This window comes from Octopus bimaculoides, chromosome 4, assembly GCF_046866305.1.
Source record: "Octopus bimaculoides isolate indiv1 chromosome 4, ASM4686630v1, whole genome shotgun sequence".
NCBI classification, from domain to species: Eukaryota; Metazoa; Mollusca; class Cephalopoda; order Octopoda; family Octopodidae; genus Octopus; species Octopus bimaculoides.
In genome coordinates this window covers 15,574,362-15,590,515 of record NC_142931.1, presented here as the reverse complement: position 1 = coordinate 15,590,515, position 16,154 = coordinate 15,574,362, and the positions used below count along the sequence as shown (strand labels likewise).

The 16,154-nt window shown below is 37.8% G+C and overlaps 1 protein-coding gene across 2 annotated transcripts; it reads left to right on the top strand.

Annotated features, from left to right (window-relative positions):
* The first annotated feature begins 533 nt into the window (after positions 1-533).
* On the top strand, positions 534-15,459 carry LOC106877180 (zygotic DNA replication licensing factor mcm6). 2 transcript variants are annotated; one of them, XM_014926027.3, is made up of 3 exons: positions 534-816; positions 10,214-12,158; positions 13,477-15,459. In XM_014926027.3, exons 2-3 carry the CDS (start codon positions 10,257-10,259, stop codon positions 14,050-14,052), a joined length of 2,478 nt encoding a protein of 825 aa, XP_014781513.1. In that variant the 5' UTR covers positions 534-816; positions 10,214-10,256; the 3' UTR covers positions 14,053-15,459. The 2 variants fall into 2 exon arrangements, with proteins under 2 accessions (XP_014781513.1, XP_014781505.1); XM_014926019.3 differs by lacking the exon at positions 534-816 and adding an exon at positions 4,266-4,309.
* Positions 15,460-16,154: the final 695 nt, after the last annotated feature.

Here is a 16,154-nt window from a genome sequence, read left to right as displayed (position 1 = left end):
ATCATTTGACCATGATTCCAACGGTCAAATTCTTCCCTTTTTCGCACGTGTGCAGAACCCTAAAAGAGAATCATTTGACCAGCGACAAGCAACCTGTTAACCAGCGCAAAGGATCGTATTGAAAATGTGTTTACCAATTGAAGAATTATTCAAGCAGCTTGCTCCAGAAAATATATTGGAATTCTTGAAAGGCAACGGTACTATTGCCACAAGTAAAACGTGTGTTTGCACACACGATATCACTTTGAAGAAGTCGGCCAGATCACTGGATGGATTTGTGTGGCGGTGCAAAAACTGCAAGAAAAACATTTCAATAAGGACAAAGACTTTTATGGAAAAGTCAAAGTTGTCCTTACAACAAATATTCCATATTGTCTTCAATTTCGTTTTCGAGGCGCCGATATCTACTGCGGCTTTATACACTGGAGTAGATAACAAAACCGCAATCCAGTGGTATGAGTTTTGTAGAGAAGTGTGTTCGGGGAAGATGCTTCTGGACAAAGCTCCGCTCCGAATTAAAAGACGGCTGAAATATGTGACTGGATCATCGGGCGACATGAAATGGTCCCGCGTTGATGAGTCAATGTATCGAGAAATGTATGGATTTACTGCGAAGAAAAACTTTGAGAATTTCTATACATTTCTCGAACACATTGCGGAAGTTTATCCTCCCTAAACTCCATCAGCGCGGCTTCCCCGAATACACTTCTCGACAAAACTCATTTCTGAAATATAAAATAAAAAAAAAAACACGCTCTAATTTCATATTACTGCGGGAAATTAGGAAATTACTCTGAAAGAAATCTCTGCAGAAAGGTGAGTAGATTGATTACACATTTCTTGTTTTATTTTATCGCATTTTTATGAGATTTGGCTGTTATTTCTAGCATGTAAATAGCCTGTTGGGGGGGGGGATTGAAATTTTTCAAACAACTTTTTGGCACTGTCATGGTATTAGCTGTCAGAAGTGAAAGTAGAAAAATCTGACAAGGAACGTTACTGCTGGTTTGAGTTGATTCTTTGGCTACTGACAGCTAATACCATGACTGGCCGGAGCTATCTCTCTCTCTCTATCTATCACTCGAAAGTTATTGGAACAAATTTGACACCTATATCCATGCGTTTGAAAACACACAGAGTATAAGGGTACTACTAAAGCAGAGTGGTCCCGAACGCGCAGTCGCGCGTCCGCGCTAGCTAGTCGTGAGTGGTCGATCCTATTATTTTTAAACTTCAAACTTCATTTGTTTTCTATTTTGATAAAGTCTCTCTGTTGAAAATTATATTTTTATATTTTAAATAATTTGCAATTTCAGAAAATATATTTTTATATTAAATTTGCGTTTTCTAATTTGATAAATTCTACGGACACAAACAGAGGTGAACGAGTGATAGATATAGAGAGAGAGATAGTGAGATAGACAAACAGACAGACAGATAGATAGCTCCGGCTAGTCAGTAGCTAAAGAATCAACTCAAACCAGCAGTATCGTTCCTTGTCAGTTCTACTTTCAATTCTGACAGCTAATACCATGACAGTGCCCTTGTTTTATTTTATCGCATTTTTTTAATGAGATTTGGCTGTTATTTCTAGCATGTAAATAGCCTGTTTGGGGGGGGGGGTTGAAATTTTTCAAACAACTTTTTTTAACAATCATAATCTACGTGTGTTTTTACGCATATATATAAAAAAAAAAAATTCTGGAAAATTTCCGAAAATGGGGGGGGAGGGGAAATTTCCAAATTGAGATTCGCATTTTGTCAGAATCATAATCTCCGTATTTTTCTACGTATTTCGCCCCCAAATTTTTTTTTTTAAATGTGAAAATTTATTGCTTGTAAATTTTAGCAACAAAATCTTATATGGCCCGTCGAGGTCATAGAGACCCCAGTCGAGACCGACTGGTTTCGAAATTCTAAATCAGTCTCTATTACAAGACAAAGTATTAAAGTAAAAGTTCCGGCCGCTTTGATAGAATCTCACCAGCTAATGACTAGAGAAAGTGAAAGCAGAAACGTTGACCTCAAGAATCGTAGCAGTTTCTGATTGAAAACTTAAAATTTTAATTTAAAAAAATAGGCATCCGATAACCGTTGCGAAAAGAAAAAAAAAAGGATAAAATAAAATAGAATTTAGGTTTAAAAAATTGCCGCTAAAATGGATAATTGGTGCGTAGTTCCACGTTTTGGATCTTGTCAGTTTGAGGTAGAAGAAAAAGTTAAAAAGTGATGTCGCTTAAGTTAGAGGTAAAAGGAAAAAAATCCAAGCGAGACTATCTTGAACTCCCCTCCCCCGTGTTTCTTGACAATGTTTTCAACATCAGGTTTTTAAAATAACCGTCATACCAAAGAAATAAGTTACTGTTCATCTATGTAGGTCGTTAAGCAGGCATATTGCAGATAGATGCCCTCACCCTAGAGACTTTGTTTTCTTATAACCAATTCCCGTTAACTTTGGCATTATTCACTTTTTTTTTCTCCCTTTGGCTTTATGCATTCGAAATATCGACATTGCATAACTCACACGCCAAAACTCCTTGAAAATTATTAGCATAATCGTAATCTATACTATTAAAAACATATATCCACAGAATTTCATAAAAAAAAAAATACACGTTTCTCCGAAAATTATGAAGAAATAAAGTTAAGGGCACCAAACTGTAATTATGCCGTTAAAACTATCAACAATGATGAAAAGCAGAAATTAAAAGTAACGTAATTTCACAAGTCGTCAATATTGTGTTTAAATAATATATTTATTCATCAAGGATGAGACAAACTGAAGACTTAATCAGTAGAGACAAATTATAGCTAAGTGCGCTGGCGGTAGACTTTGAAAAATATTTGAAACAGAACTGGTATGAAGGGATAAAGTAAATAATGACGTCAGAAAATATTCTTTAATTACATCCTCAATAGCGAAACTAATAATATGAAATTTTAACAATCAATCAGCGAGATAAATACGTTTGTTCTTGTAAACCGTGAACTCTTGGCTTATGACTAAAAAGTATCCCACACAACAAACCTGGTACCGAGGGAGTTAAAATGATTAGTGGACAGAAAGATATTTAATGTTTAGGATATATCTATGCGAGTGAATGGGATTATAATAGGGGTATGTATTTTACGTTTAGAGTCTTCAACAAAATCTAACAGCGAAATTATAATCAATGAGATGTCCGTGAGCGAGATGCTTAAGGCTTAATCAACACTAACAATCAAGTGATATATAAAAAATGTGAAAGAAAATGAAAAAGTACTAAAATTTGTTGATACTTAACCATAAAGGTGTTCAAAATGATTTGATCCCGATCGTTGTTAGGGTATACCATGTGGCGAAGGAAATAAACGTACGTGTCGAGGCACCGGAACTAAGCAAATATAGCCTCAAAATAAAATTACAAAACAAATTATGACATTATATAAATACAAAATCTTTCAAACAGACAAAAGATATGAATAATTATATTTTTAAGTCGTAAGCTCTGTCATGAATAAAGAATATATTTTCTAGTCCTTACTTTTCAGTTTATGAAATATTCGGTGTCAGAGTTGACTGTACACTGAAAGTTGTAGACCAGGATACATAAAATACTTTATTCGTTTAAAATTTTACATATAAATTCAAATGCTCGATTTTATTATTTAGGTGCAGGCATGGTTAAGAAGCTTGCGTTGCAATCACTTGATCTCGGGTTCAGTCCCAATGCGTGGCATCCTACTTTAGCCCCAGACCGATCAGTGCCTTATGAGTGAATTTAGTAAACACAAACTGTGTGGAAGCCTGTCTGTGACTATATGTATGTTTGTGTTCGTCCCCCACAAACCATCGCTTGACAACCGGTGTAGATTTGTTTAACTTTGTAACTTAGTATTTCGGCAAAAAGAAATCGATTTGGGGTCGATTTGTTACACTAAATTTTTCAATGTAACGCTCCAGCATGGCCGCAGTCTAATGACTAAAACAAGTTAAAGGTAATAGGGGCACCAGAAAACACTTCAGTTTTAATATTTGTGTTGATTGTTGTCAATCATTTTGTGATAGAACATTAAATGATGATTTTAAATTTAATTTAATTTCATATTAGATTCTAAAAGAATAAAATATTTAGAGTGAAAAAATGATTTTCTTTAATATATCAATTGAAGAACATTGCAAATGCAATGTAATTTGAAGACCGGTAAATTTCTTTTTAAGACCGGAATTAACATCGCCAAGTTATTATTTGTATCGACACCTAAAACCGCGCGAAACTTTTCGCGCGTAAAAGTTTGCTTTGTGTTCATTTTCCAGTGCTTTATTTCGGTAAGTCATTCTCATACATTAAAACTGATTCAATTTTATATTTATTATTTTATTCATGAAATTTTTGATTACCATATTTTCTCTCTCAGACGCATTCCGATTTTATTAAATTGAATATTTCTGAAATATGAGTTTTATTATTAACTTTTGTGCCACATTAGCTATTCTGCCCCGAGCAACCATTATCCTTGTGATTTTATCATCGCTTCTTAATTCGATTTGAGAAACTACTTGCAAAAGTTTTATATTTGTTATTTATGGCTATTAACTGTATTTCCTTTTTGTGAATCAGTAATTTGATTTAATGGTACATTTACTATTTTAATTTTATATTGTATTCAAATTTCCAATTATATACTTTTTCCTCAAAAGTCGTATATTTTTACTAACATGGCGTACAGAATTTGATTGTACTACAGATTGCATGAAAAAAAAATGAACAAACGAAGGTTTTATATTTAGGAAAGGAGAATTTTATTTCTAAATTTTGTTCCAATGATTTGAACAAAATAAATCATATTGATATTTGTTGCTTTTTAACCCGTGGTTAGTCCTTATCGAGCTGATCTGTGATCAAACGAATTCCATCTGTGACTTAATATATGTAGAAATACTATATACTATCTGTAAACGAGTTTAAAATAAGTACATTAGGCATTAATTATTTTTGGTTCAAATTACCAACTAATTTACAAGTCTTTTAACGTTAATGGAGAAAATTTAGGGAACAACGTCGTAACGTCAGAAGAGACGGTTCTTTGAACAAACATCTTATTAAGACGGCATTCCCTCACACATTGCCACCTTGTATCTGAAGGCACCTTTTAAATTGGAGTTGTTCACTCTGTCACAGCTATCTGCAACTCATGCTGACATAGGCTGTGTCAAGCTCCAGTGTCTGCTTTGGCATGATTTCTATCGCTGGATGCCCTTCCTAAAACTAATCTCTTTATAATGTACTTGATATTTTTTTGTCACACCGGCACTTGTGAGTGAGATTGTAGTAGAAGGTGAGATGGCTTTACGCCAGATGTCGAGAGGCTAAAATAGAAGTCAGGAACAGATGTCTTCCATTCATAACAAGAATATAGAACTGGGAATACCTTCATAACATACCTAAAAGTAATATAAAATTTGGAATATCTACACAGTCGCTTTATTTGCTTGAAGCTGTTGACAAATTCTCTCAAATCACACTTTTTAAAAAAGGAGTGAGAGGGAAACACATTAGATAATGTTAGTTTCAGATATGGCCCTTAAAAAAGATAGTCATTGTTGGAATGATCTTCATAGTCTTGTACAGGCAAGGCTGTCCTGGGGCTAAACAATTTCTACAGCCAAAGACTGAGGAGAAAACGCCTCAGTGGAGTGTTCTGCATACTAAACATGCATAGATTAGAGTCTTACATGTGTAATGTAGTGATGTTATTTATTCAATTAACAGCTAAAACTCTCTTTAAAGGTGTTTAGAATCTAAAAGCAAGTCAGAGTGATTACTCCAGTATCAGATAAACAAAATCTTTTGAAAATGGTGATACAAATAGGAGTGAATCTTGTCATTAGATCTCAAGAAAATATGTTACTTAGTCGGCAAGGCTTGGATATCAATGTATGTATATATATCATCATCATTATCATCATTTAACGTCCGCTTTCCATGCTGGCATGGGTTGGACGGTTTGAATGATGACTGCCAAGTCTGTTGTCTGCCAGGTTCCAATCTGATCTGGCAAGGTTTCTACAGCTGGATGCCCTTCATAATGCCAACCACTCCCAGTATAGTGGGTGCTTTTTACATGCCATCGGCATGAAGACCAGTCAGGCGGTACTGGCATCAACCACACTTGAATGGTGCTTTTTACATTTCACCAGCATGTCAGGCGGCACTGGCATTGACCACGCTTGAATGGTGCTTATTATGTGCCACTGGCACGAGAGCCAGTCAGGTGGCACTGGCAATGACCACACTTGAATGGTGCTTTTTACATGCTGCCAGCACAGGGAAATATATATATGCATGTATATATTGTAATACAAACTTCAGGAAACCTGCCAGTCACCTACTGCTCTGGTCAAATTGATTACATCCACACCAGGAGACGGGAGAGATGGCTACTTATAAATGCCAAAACCTTCCCAGGTTAAGAATGCACCCCACAACATTGATTAGTAGTTAGCGACTTCAGGATCAGGGCTAAATGGATGCCCAGAAGATGGCCAGCATGGCGAAGAAGAGCCTGGAAGCTTAAAGATCTTACAAATGGACAGAAATTTAGAGATGTATTACTCGAAGCTTTTGACAAAATAGAGGGGGATATAGCTTCACGTAATGTGGAGGTTTCTATGGGACAACTTGTTGAGTGCTACTGACCAGATCTGTGGATGGTGCAAAGTCCTCTCTCAACCCAAGGTAATGTGGTGGTGGAACAATGTAGTTGACAGGGCCATTAAGGTAAAGAAACAGGCATGGAAAGACTGGAAGATTGGTGGTAGCAGGAAACTGTATCCGATTGCCAGAAGGAAGCTAGGAGACAGTTTTATTTAGCCAGAAGGGAAGCAGATAAGAAAAAAATTGCCAATGTTCTGCATCGTGAGAACCAAAGACTTGAAGTGTTTCATGTTGCAAGACAGTGTGTGAGAGAGAATCATGATGTCATAGGAGAGAAATGTGTCCGCATGGATGATGGCTCACTTGTGTTCGTTGAGGCTGCAAAGTGAGAGACTTGGAGACGCCACTATGAAAGGTTGCTAAATGAAGAGAACGAATGGGAGAAAGAGAGTCTGCCAAATGTCAACCCAACAGAGGGACTAGCTATCCTAATTGACAGTATCTTGGTAGATAAAGCAATTAAGGGTATGAAGACAGGGAAAGCCCCTGGCCCATCAGGAATCACCGCAGAGATGCTTAAAATATCCAGCGGTATTGGCTATAGCCTAATCACCCGTATAGTTAACCAGGTGATACACGAAGGAGTCATACACAATGACTGGTGTAGCAGCACCATAGTCAACTGCTAGAAAGGTAAGGGTGACGCTTTTGATACGAATAATTACAGAAGTATCAAGTTGTTGGATCAGGTAATGAAAGTCACGGAGAGGGTCATAGCCCAACTAATTAGGGAGAGAGTCAGTCTAGACGAGATGCAGTTTGGGTTTGTGCCAGAGAAGAGCACCACTGATGCTATATTTCTGATAAGACAGATGCAGGAGAAATACCTTGCCAAACATAAACCTCTGTAAGTGGCTTTCATTGACATGGAGAAAGCCTTAGAGTCAATCTAGCAAAAATCAAAGTCTTAATAAGTAGGAAGTCAGACAAACCACAAATCACTTCAGGTAGATGGCCCTGCTAGATCTGCAGAAAAGGCGTATGTAGAAACTCCATAAGATGTACCTGGCGTAAGCTATGGACACATAAGAGGTGCAGCAATATCAAAGGAAGACTAACTGAGAAGATAGATTTTGTGTGTGGCAATTGCTCAGGGACAATAAACACTGAAAATGTGCAGCAAACAGCTTCTGTCACATTCCAGGGGGAAAAGCTACAAGTAGTTGATAGCTTCCGTTACCTAGGTGACCAAGTCAGTAGCAGGGGTGGATGCTCTGAAAGTGTAGCTGCTAGAATAAAGCTAGCCTGGGCAAAGTTCAGAGAGTTCCTACCTCTGCTGGTGACAAAGTGCCTCTCGCTCAGAGTAAAAGTTAGACTATATGACGCATGTGTGCAAATAGCCATGCTACATGGCAGTGAAACATGGGCTGTGACTGTTGAGGACATGTGTAAGCATGCAAGGAATGAAGCTAGTATGCTCTGCTGGATGTGTAATGTCAGTGTGCATACATGACAGAGTGTAAGCACCCTGAGAGAAAAGTCAGACATAAGAAGCATCAGATGTGGTGTGCAAGAGAGATGACTGTGCTGGTATGGTCATGTGTTACATATGGATGAGGACAGTTGTGTGAAAAGGTGTCACACTCTAGCAGTAGAGGGAACCTGTGGAAGAGGAAGACCTGGGATGAGGTGTTGAAGAACAACCTTTGAACTTTGGGCCTCACGGAGGCGGTGGCAAGTCACTGAAACCTTTGGAGATATGCTGTGCTTGAGAAGACCCGGCAAGCCAAGTGAGACTGTAACCGTGGCCTATGCCAGTGCATCATAACCAGCCCATTTAAGAGTACCCTTCAACCATTGGGCAATAAACTGCGCTTGCGAAGACCTGTTGAGGCAAGTGAAGTCGTCGCGGCCGATGACAGTACCGCCTGATTGGCACGTAAGAAGCACCATTTGAGCATGGTCGATGCCAGTGCCGCCTGACTGGCTTCCATGCTGGTGGCATGTAAAAAGCACCATTCAAGCATGGTCATTGCCTGTGCCACCTGACTGGCTCCCGTGCCAGTGGCATGTAAAATGCACCATCCAAGCGTGGCCAATGCCAGTACTACCTGAGTGGCCCTCATACCAGTGACACGTAAGAAGCACCCACTACACTCTTGGAGTGGTTGGCGTTAGGAAGGGCATCCAGCTGTAGAAACTCTGCCAGATCAGATTGGAACCTGGTGCAGCCATCTGGCTTGCCAGCTCTCAGTCAAACCGTCCAACCCATGCCAGCATGGAAAGCGGACGTTAAACGACGGAACTCCACATGACTTTGTTTGGTGGGTACATAGAACGTGTTTCATTAGATGTTTGGGGGGCATCTGATGGGAGGAACGTTTCCTATGCACCTACGAAATTTGTGAAACTGATTCAAACTGAAAGAGTGAAATGTTCTTTTCTTGTGTTTCTTTGTTCTTCGGCCAGTTCCTGCTTTTCTTCCTTTCTTAGACTGGTCTCTTAGCCAATCAGTCGCAAATTCTCTCTCTGTTCTCCATCCTTCAAGTCATTTTCTAAGCATTATCCACTATTCTTCTCTCCTTGGCTCCAAGGTCATATTTTGTTTGACTGTTTGTCCTTTTCCACTGTCTTAAATCAAACCCTGTGTTGTTTTACTTGCTTTGTTCATTCTGGTCCCTAATTCTCTACAAAAAAAAAAAGAAAAAATTTGCGGATACTACCAATTGGGAATCACTCAGTCTTATTGTTAAAGGTGCGAAACTGAACAGTACCGATTGGTTGATAACTGATAAAGAATTTGAAGACCTTCTGTTTGTCTTTACATTCAGTATATGTTTATACAATTTTATATATATATTTTAATCACGGGATGTGAGTTCGAGTCCACAGCTAGCCACCTACACTTTTCTCTGCAAAATAGGGATAGTTTATCCTGTTCAGGCTATATTATTAGCTTATTTTGCGATTGAGAATTTAAAATCACTTCTTTAACTTTCTAAAAGACATCTCAACGCTTCTAAAAGCAAACTTCGTTTGTTTATTTACGTTTGTCGTAATTTGAATTTAATATATATATATATATATATATATATATATACACATACACAGAGGGAGTGGGGACTAGTAATGTTGATTATAAAAATTTACGAAAGGTCCTTGGGGCTGCAATCTACATACTAAAATACAAATGGAGTAAGGTTTCATATATGTGATGTAATAAACAGTTTTCTTCCCATAGACTGTCCACTCTGTGGGGTGCTTGGTGTTCAGAAGTGCATCCAGCTGTAAAAACCATGCCAAAACAGTCACAGAAGTTTGGTGGAGTCTTCTACCTGGCCAGCTCCTGTCAGACATTCCAACCCCTGCCAGTATGGAAGGTGGATGTTAAACAATGAATATGAGATTGAGCTCTTGGCTTAGAATTATGCCCCCCCCCCAACACCTGGTAACCAAGGATTGAGTTGAAATGGTAATGTTAAGGTGCTGTACATTTAAATGTATTGTATTCCAATAAAGCATAAAAAATGTAATAGTAATAAAAACCATTGAATTTTATGCTTTTTTTTTTCCAGATCAACTGTTGTTCAGCTTCTGTCATAGATTTGCAGTTTGAAAATGGATGCTGCTGAACTGACACAGTCTACTAACCAGGTTAAAGATCAAATTGGAGAACGGTGCCAGAAATTGTTTCAGGATTTCCTGGAAGAATTTACAGTTGATGGAGAGTTGAAATACTTGCCTGAGGTTCAAGAATTGATTCGTCCGGAGCGAAACACATTGTCAGTGAGCTTTGAGGACATTGAAAATTACAATCAACAGTTGGCAACAACCATATTAGAAGAATATTATCGTGTTTATCCATACTTGTGTTTTGCTCTGCGTAATTTTGCCCAGGATCATGGTCATGTTCCTCCTTCTAAAGAGTTCTATGTGAGTTTTATGGATGTGCCGACGACTTTAAAGGTTCGAGATCTCACAGCTGCTAAAATTGGTACGTTGCTTCGTATATCCTGTCAAGTTGTTCGTACTCATCCAGTCCATCCAGAACTGGTTTCTGGAACTTTCATGTGTTTAGAGTGTCGCACAGTCATCAAAGATGTTGAACAGCAATTTAAGTATACACAACCCAGCATATGCCGGAACCCTGTCTGTAATAATAGAACTAAATTTCTTTTGGATGTTAATAAATCCAGATTTGTAGATTTTCAAAAGGCTAGGGTCCAGGAAACCCAGTCCGAATTGCCAAGAGGTGGTATTCCCAGAAGTCTGGAAGTCATCATGCGCGCTGAAGCTGTTGAAATGGCCCAGGCTGGAGACAAGTGTGATTTCACAGGTACTCTGATTGTGGTCCCTGATGTATCCCAGATCACTGTACCTGGAGCACGTGCCGAAACATCCACAAGAATGAAAGGAAATGAAGGCTATGAGACTGAAGGGGTCAGGGGCCTTAAAGCCCTTGGTGTGCGAGATCTAACATATAAATTAGCCTTCCTTGCTTGCACAGTGACTCCAAGTAACCCTAGACTTGGCGGTAACCGAGAAAATAAAGACGAGGAGATTACTGCTCAGGCTCTTAAGAAACAGATGACCGATGAAGAATGGCATAAAATATATGAGATGAGTCTTGATAAAAACCTGTACCAAAACCTCTGCTCAAGTCTTTTTCCTACAATTCATGGTTGTGAAGAAATTAAACGTGGGATTTTGTTGATGTTGTTTGGTGGAGTGCCAAAAGTGACAACTGAACAAACGAACTTGAGAGGAGACATCAATGTATGTATTGTTGGTGACCCTAGTACTGCCAAAAGCCAGCTGTTAAAGCAAGTGGAAGAGTTCAGTTCTCGAGCTGTTTACACAAGTGGAAAAGCTAGTAGTGCTGCTGGTCTAACGGCTGCTGTTGTTCGTGACGAAGAATCTCACGAGTTTGTGATCGAAGCTGGTGCTCTTATGTTAGCTGATAATGGTGTTTGCTGCATCGATGAATTTGATAAAATGGATCCAAGAGATCAGGTTGCCATTCATGAAGCGATGGAACAACAAACAATTTCAATCACAAAAGCTGGTGTGAAGGCCACTTTGAATGCTCGCACTTCAATTTTGGCAGCTGCAAACCCAATCGGGGGACGCTATGATAGGACAAAACCTTTGAAACAGAATATAACTCTGACAGCACCGATAATGTCAAGATTTGATCTCTTCTTCATTCTTGTTGATGAATGCAACGAAGCAATAGATTATGCAATTGCCACTCGCATTGTTGATTTGCATTGCCGTGGTGAACAATCTGTGGTTCGTACCTACACCGTAGAAGAAATCCGGCGCTACCTTATGTTTGCTCGACAGTTTAAACCAAAGATCAGCAAAGAATCTATGGAATACATGGTTGAAGAATACAAACATCTTAGACAACGAGATGGCACTGGTGCAACTCGCTCCTCTTGGAGAATAACTGTTCGTCAACTTGAAAGTTTGATTCGACTCTCAGAGGCTATGGCTCGGCTTTATTGCCAAGAAATGGTAGGAAAACTTTTTTTTTTTTTTTTGCTTTTCTATTTAACATATTTAATGCATCTTGAGAAAGTAATTTCTGTAAAGGTTAAATCCATGATCTAAAACTTGATAACTGATGAATGGAGGAAAAAAAAACTGCTGAGTTGGTATGAATGATATAGACAGATAAAAGAAGACTGAATATGTTGACCAGCTCAGAAGTGAGTATTGGTCCTCACAGATATAATGATCCAGCAATGTTATTGTCAAGTTCTTTTGCTTTGAGATACTTTTGAAAATTTAGTTATTTGTATGATTCATTGGAGAAAGTATTATTTAGCTCTGAAGTTGACTCTGAGATCAACACAGACCTTTGTATACCTAAGAATATATTATACAGTTCTATATTCAAGAGATGAGGAACCATTTACATTTGACGGATATTTGTCCTCATCTGGTTTGTTGTTAACTCAACGTTTCGGCTGATATACCCTCCGACTTTCATCAGGTGTCTTGGGGAGATTTTGAACCTGGGTTCTCATTCCTGAGGTATGTCGATTTTGTTGTTCAGGTCACTGCCTGGAAATGGAACTCGGAATCTTCGGGTTAGTAGCCCGCACTCTTAACCACTACGCCATATGCCCGTGGGCATATGGCGTAGTGGTTAAGCGTGCGGGCTACTAACCCCAAGATTCCGAGTTCGATTCCAGGAGTGACCTGAGTAACGATAATAATAATAACATCGAAAAATACCTTGGGAATGAGAACCCATGTTCGAAATTTCCCCAAGACACCTGATGAAGGCTGGAGGGTATATCAGCCAAAATGTTGTGTTAACAATAAACAAGATGAGGACAAATATCCGTCATTTTTTTAAGACAGTAAAATGTAATTTTAAGGGAGATTTGACAGCAAGCTACTATGCAGAACTCTCCTGGCTCTTGGAGAAATCGCATCTAGGAATTGGGTTTAAGATTTTTCTGAGAGAAGTTGGGCATCTTAATTTTATAAATACAAAATTGCTTTTAGCTGTAGTCTAATTTAGGATAGTATTTTATTGTAATAACTGTAATTAAGAGTTAAGTATCAAAATACACATTATTTGTTGAGACTAGATATTTAACAAAAGAAGAATGTGAAGCAAGAGTTGTAGACTGCTTAGATTTCAAGGAATAAAACTCACATTTCTTTTTTAGAAGGCTTCTGAAGTTCTGAAACAATTTAAAAAAAATTAAATATACTATGTCTTGTTAAATTAATAACTATAAACTTTAGTAGTTAGTCTGGACTCGGTAATGCAAGTTTTAAGAAGTAAATTATTTTTTCCATTTTCCAATTTTTGTAGGTTCAACCGAAACATGTGAAAGAAGCATTCCGTTTGCTTAACAAGTCAATTATCCGTGTTGATCAGCCAGACATACATTTGGAAGAAGGGGATGAAGCTATGGAGGTAGATGAGGAACCAGCCTCAGAGGTGCCACACAGTGAACAAAATGGTGTATCTGAAGATGCAGTGCCATCTGGCTCTCCTGAACAAGAAAAATCTCCCAAATCAGACAAACCAAAGAAAAGCCTGAAATTAACATATGAAGAATATAAACATATGGCGAATTTGTTGGTGTTGAACATGAGACGTATGGAAGAGCAAGAAGAGACTACTGATTCCGGTACTCGACGTAGTCAGTTGATTGGTTGGTATCTACATGAAATCGAAGGAGAAATTGATAGTGAAGCAGAACTCATTGAACGTAAAACTATTGTTGAGAAAGTCATTGATCGTTTGATTCATCACGACCATGTCCTCATAGAGCTAAAACAGACTGGGCTGAAATCCATGTCCAAGCATAAAGAAGATGAGAGCCTTGTTAGAGAGGATGACCCCTTCCTTGTTGTCCATCCCAATTATGTCATTGATTCTTAAACTATTTGGAGATAATTAACTCTTTTTTTTTTTTTTTTTTTAAATCAAACTCTTTGGAGAAAAATTTACACTCATGCAGTATTTGTTGTTCAAACATTGCTTTATAGTTTGTTTATAAAAGCAGATTGAGTTGGTTTCAACTTGAACCAGTTTTTAGTGATGTTTGAATTATTCAATATGATACTGTACTTAAACATCAGAAGTAATATCTTGTACAAATAATGATTCTTTCATCTCTTTACATGTTATCGTTTTTACCCTCAGTGATGTAAATATATATATATATGCCTACCATTATTGAAGTTCTCTATTATTTTCTTTTAAGAGGGTTAAGAAAAAAATATTTGTTGTATTGATCAATCAGATTTTTAAATATTTCTTATGATTCAATTATAAATGGAAAAATCTAAAAAAAAAAATGTTTGTCAATACTCATACAAGGAGGTACCCAAAAGAAACCGGAATTTTGCAATATTATTTTACTCACTTAGTTTTACATGTTTACACTTTCATCACCTTCAAAGTATTCTCCATTTTCCACTGTCGGAAGCAGTGCTGGAACGCTTGTAAAGTGATGCCTTTTAATGCCTCTGTCAGTTTTTTTTTCTTCACCTCTTCTACATCTGTAAATTCTGAAGTGCCAGCTTTCGTCACCAGTGATGACCTTCCAAAAGAGGTCCAGATCAACTTCCAACTGTTCTTTAGGTTCACAACACACATTCAGTTGTGACTGCTTTTGATCTGCCATGAGCAAGTGAGGCACAAATTTTGTTGCAATTCCTCGCTAAAAATTTGTTGGCAGGAGCTCCAAGACACACCGGTCATTATCAACAAGTTTATCTATTGTTTGGTGATGGTCTTCCAATGACCAGTTCATGAATTGCCATGTTTTCATTCGTTTGGGAGGTCAGCAGTCGTCCTGAATGAGGTTGGTCTTCAAGCAACAAGTGACCATTCCTAAAACGTAGAAATCACTTGTAAACTTGTTTTGCTCCTGGCAGCGTCCTTGTAAGTTGTTTGAAGCATGGCAGTTGTTTTGGCTGCTGTTTTCTCCAGCACAAAACAGAATTCCTCGGAAGCAAGCTGTTCCTTCATTCCAGCCGTCACTTAAATCAATGAACAGAAGAGAAGCACTGCAAAACAAAGATGTACCACATGGCAGTATGACCTCACTGGACAATGCTTGTCAACAGGCTGATGCTTGAGGATCACATCAAATGGCTTCTAGCAGCAGAAGCCTGAACTACAGTTGTCTTGTCCCACAGAACATTTCCAGTTACTTTTGGGTACCTTCTTGTATATATTGTAAAAAAGATAACTGCTTTCTCTGTTTTTTTTTTTTTTTGTATGATTGATATTTTACAGAATTATTTTGTAACTTCAGAAATAAAGCATTCCCTAAAGTTTTTCTTTTTGTCGGGAAATTTTGTAAAATAACTGATTAATTTAACTCTTTAGCATCTAAACCAGCCATATTTTGGCTGAGTATCATCATTGTTTAACGTCCACTTTCCATGGTAGCAAATCGTCCAACCCATGCTAGCATGGAAAGCAGACGTTAAACGATGATGATATTCAGCCAAAATATTGTCTGTTTTCTGTTTGAGATGGCGAGATCCAACCTCTCACACCTATCCTATAATGTCATTCTAAAAATAATCACACCACCAAAATCTCAAAGCTAATGAGATAATGCATGATTAATTCAAAACAATGTAAATTTAATAAGTTCTACATTTTGACAAAGTAATTAGTTTCATCATCATGAAATTACTGGATCTGATTTCTAGTGAATGTGACATAACTTGCTATTTTATTTCAGAATGAAATCCCTTTCGTGCTGTGTTCCTGGTAAGGTGGTAATGAGCTAAACAGAAAAAATATATACATATAAAATAAGATAACTAATCATGTTTCAGCTTTGTGTTTATGACTCATTGTTAATGGTGTCTCCCATATCTGTTGTTTGCTTTTGCTTTTAATCTAAAAAATATAACGATTTTGTGATGAACCCAGCATTTCATCTTGTAAATGAGCAAGGCCTAGACTCTTTGCAGTTGAGGAAATTATTGATGGTAATTATTCTTTGGGTGAAGAGTGTA

What these genes read in the sequence shown, in the direction of transcription:
- LOC106877180 (XM_014926027.3), top strand. Translation starts at nt 10,257, where the DNA reads ATGGATGCTGCTGAACTGACACAGTCTACTAACCAGGTTAAAGATCAA. An exon ending in GGCTTTATTGCCAAGAAATG is followed by an intron (nt 12,159 to 13,476) that starts GTAGGAAAACTT and finishes CAATTTTTGTAG; the next exon opens with GTTCAACCGAAACATGTGAA.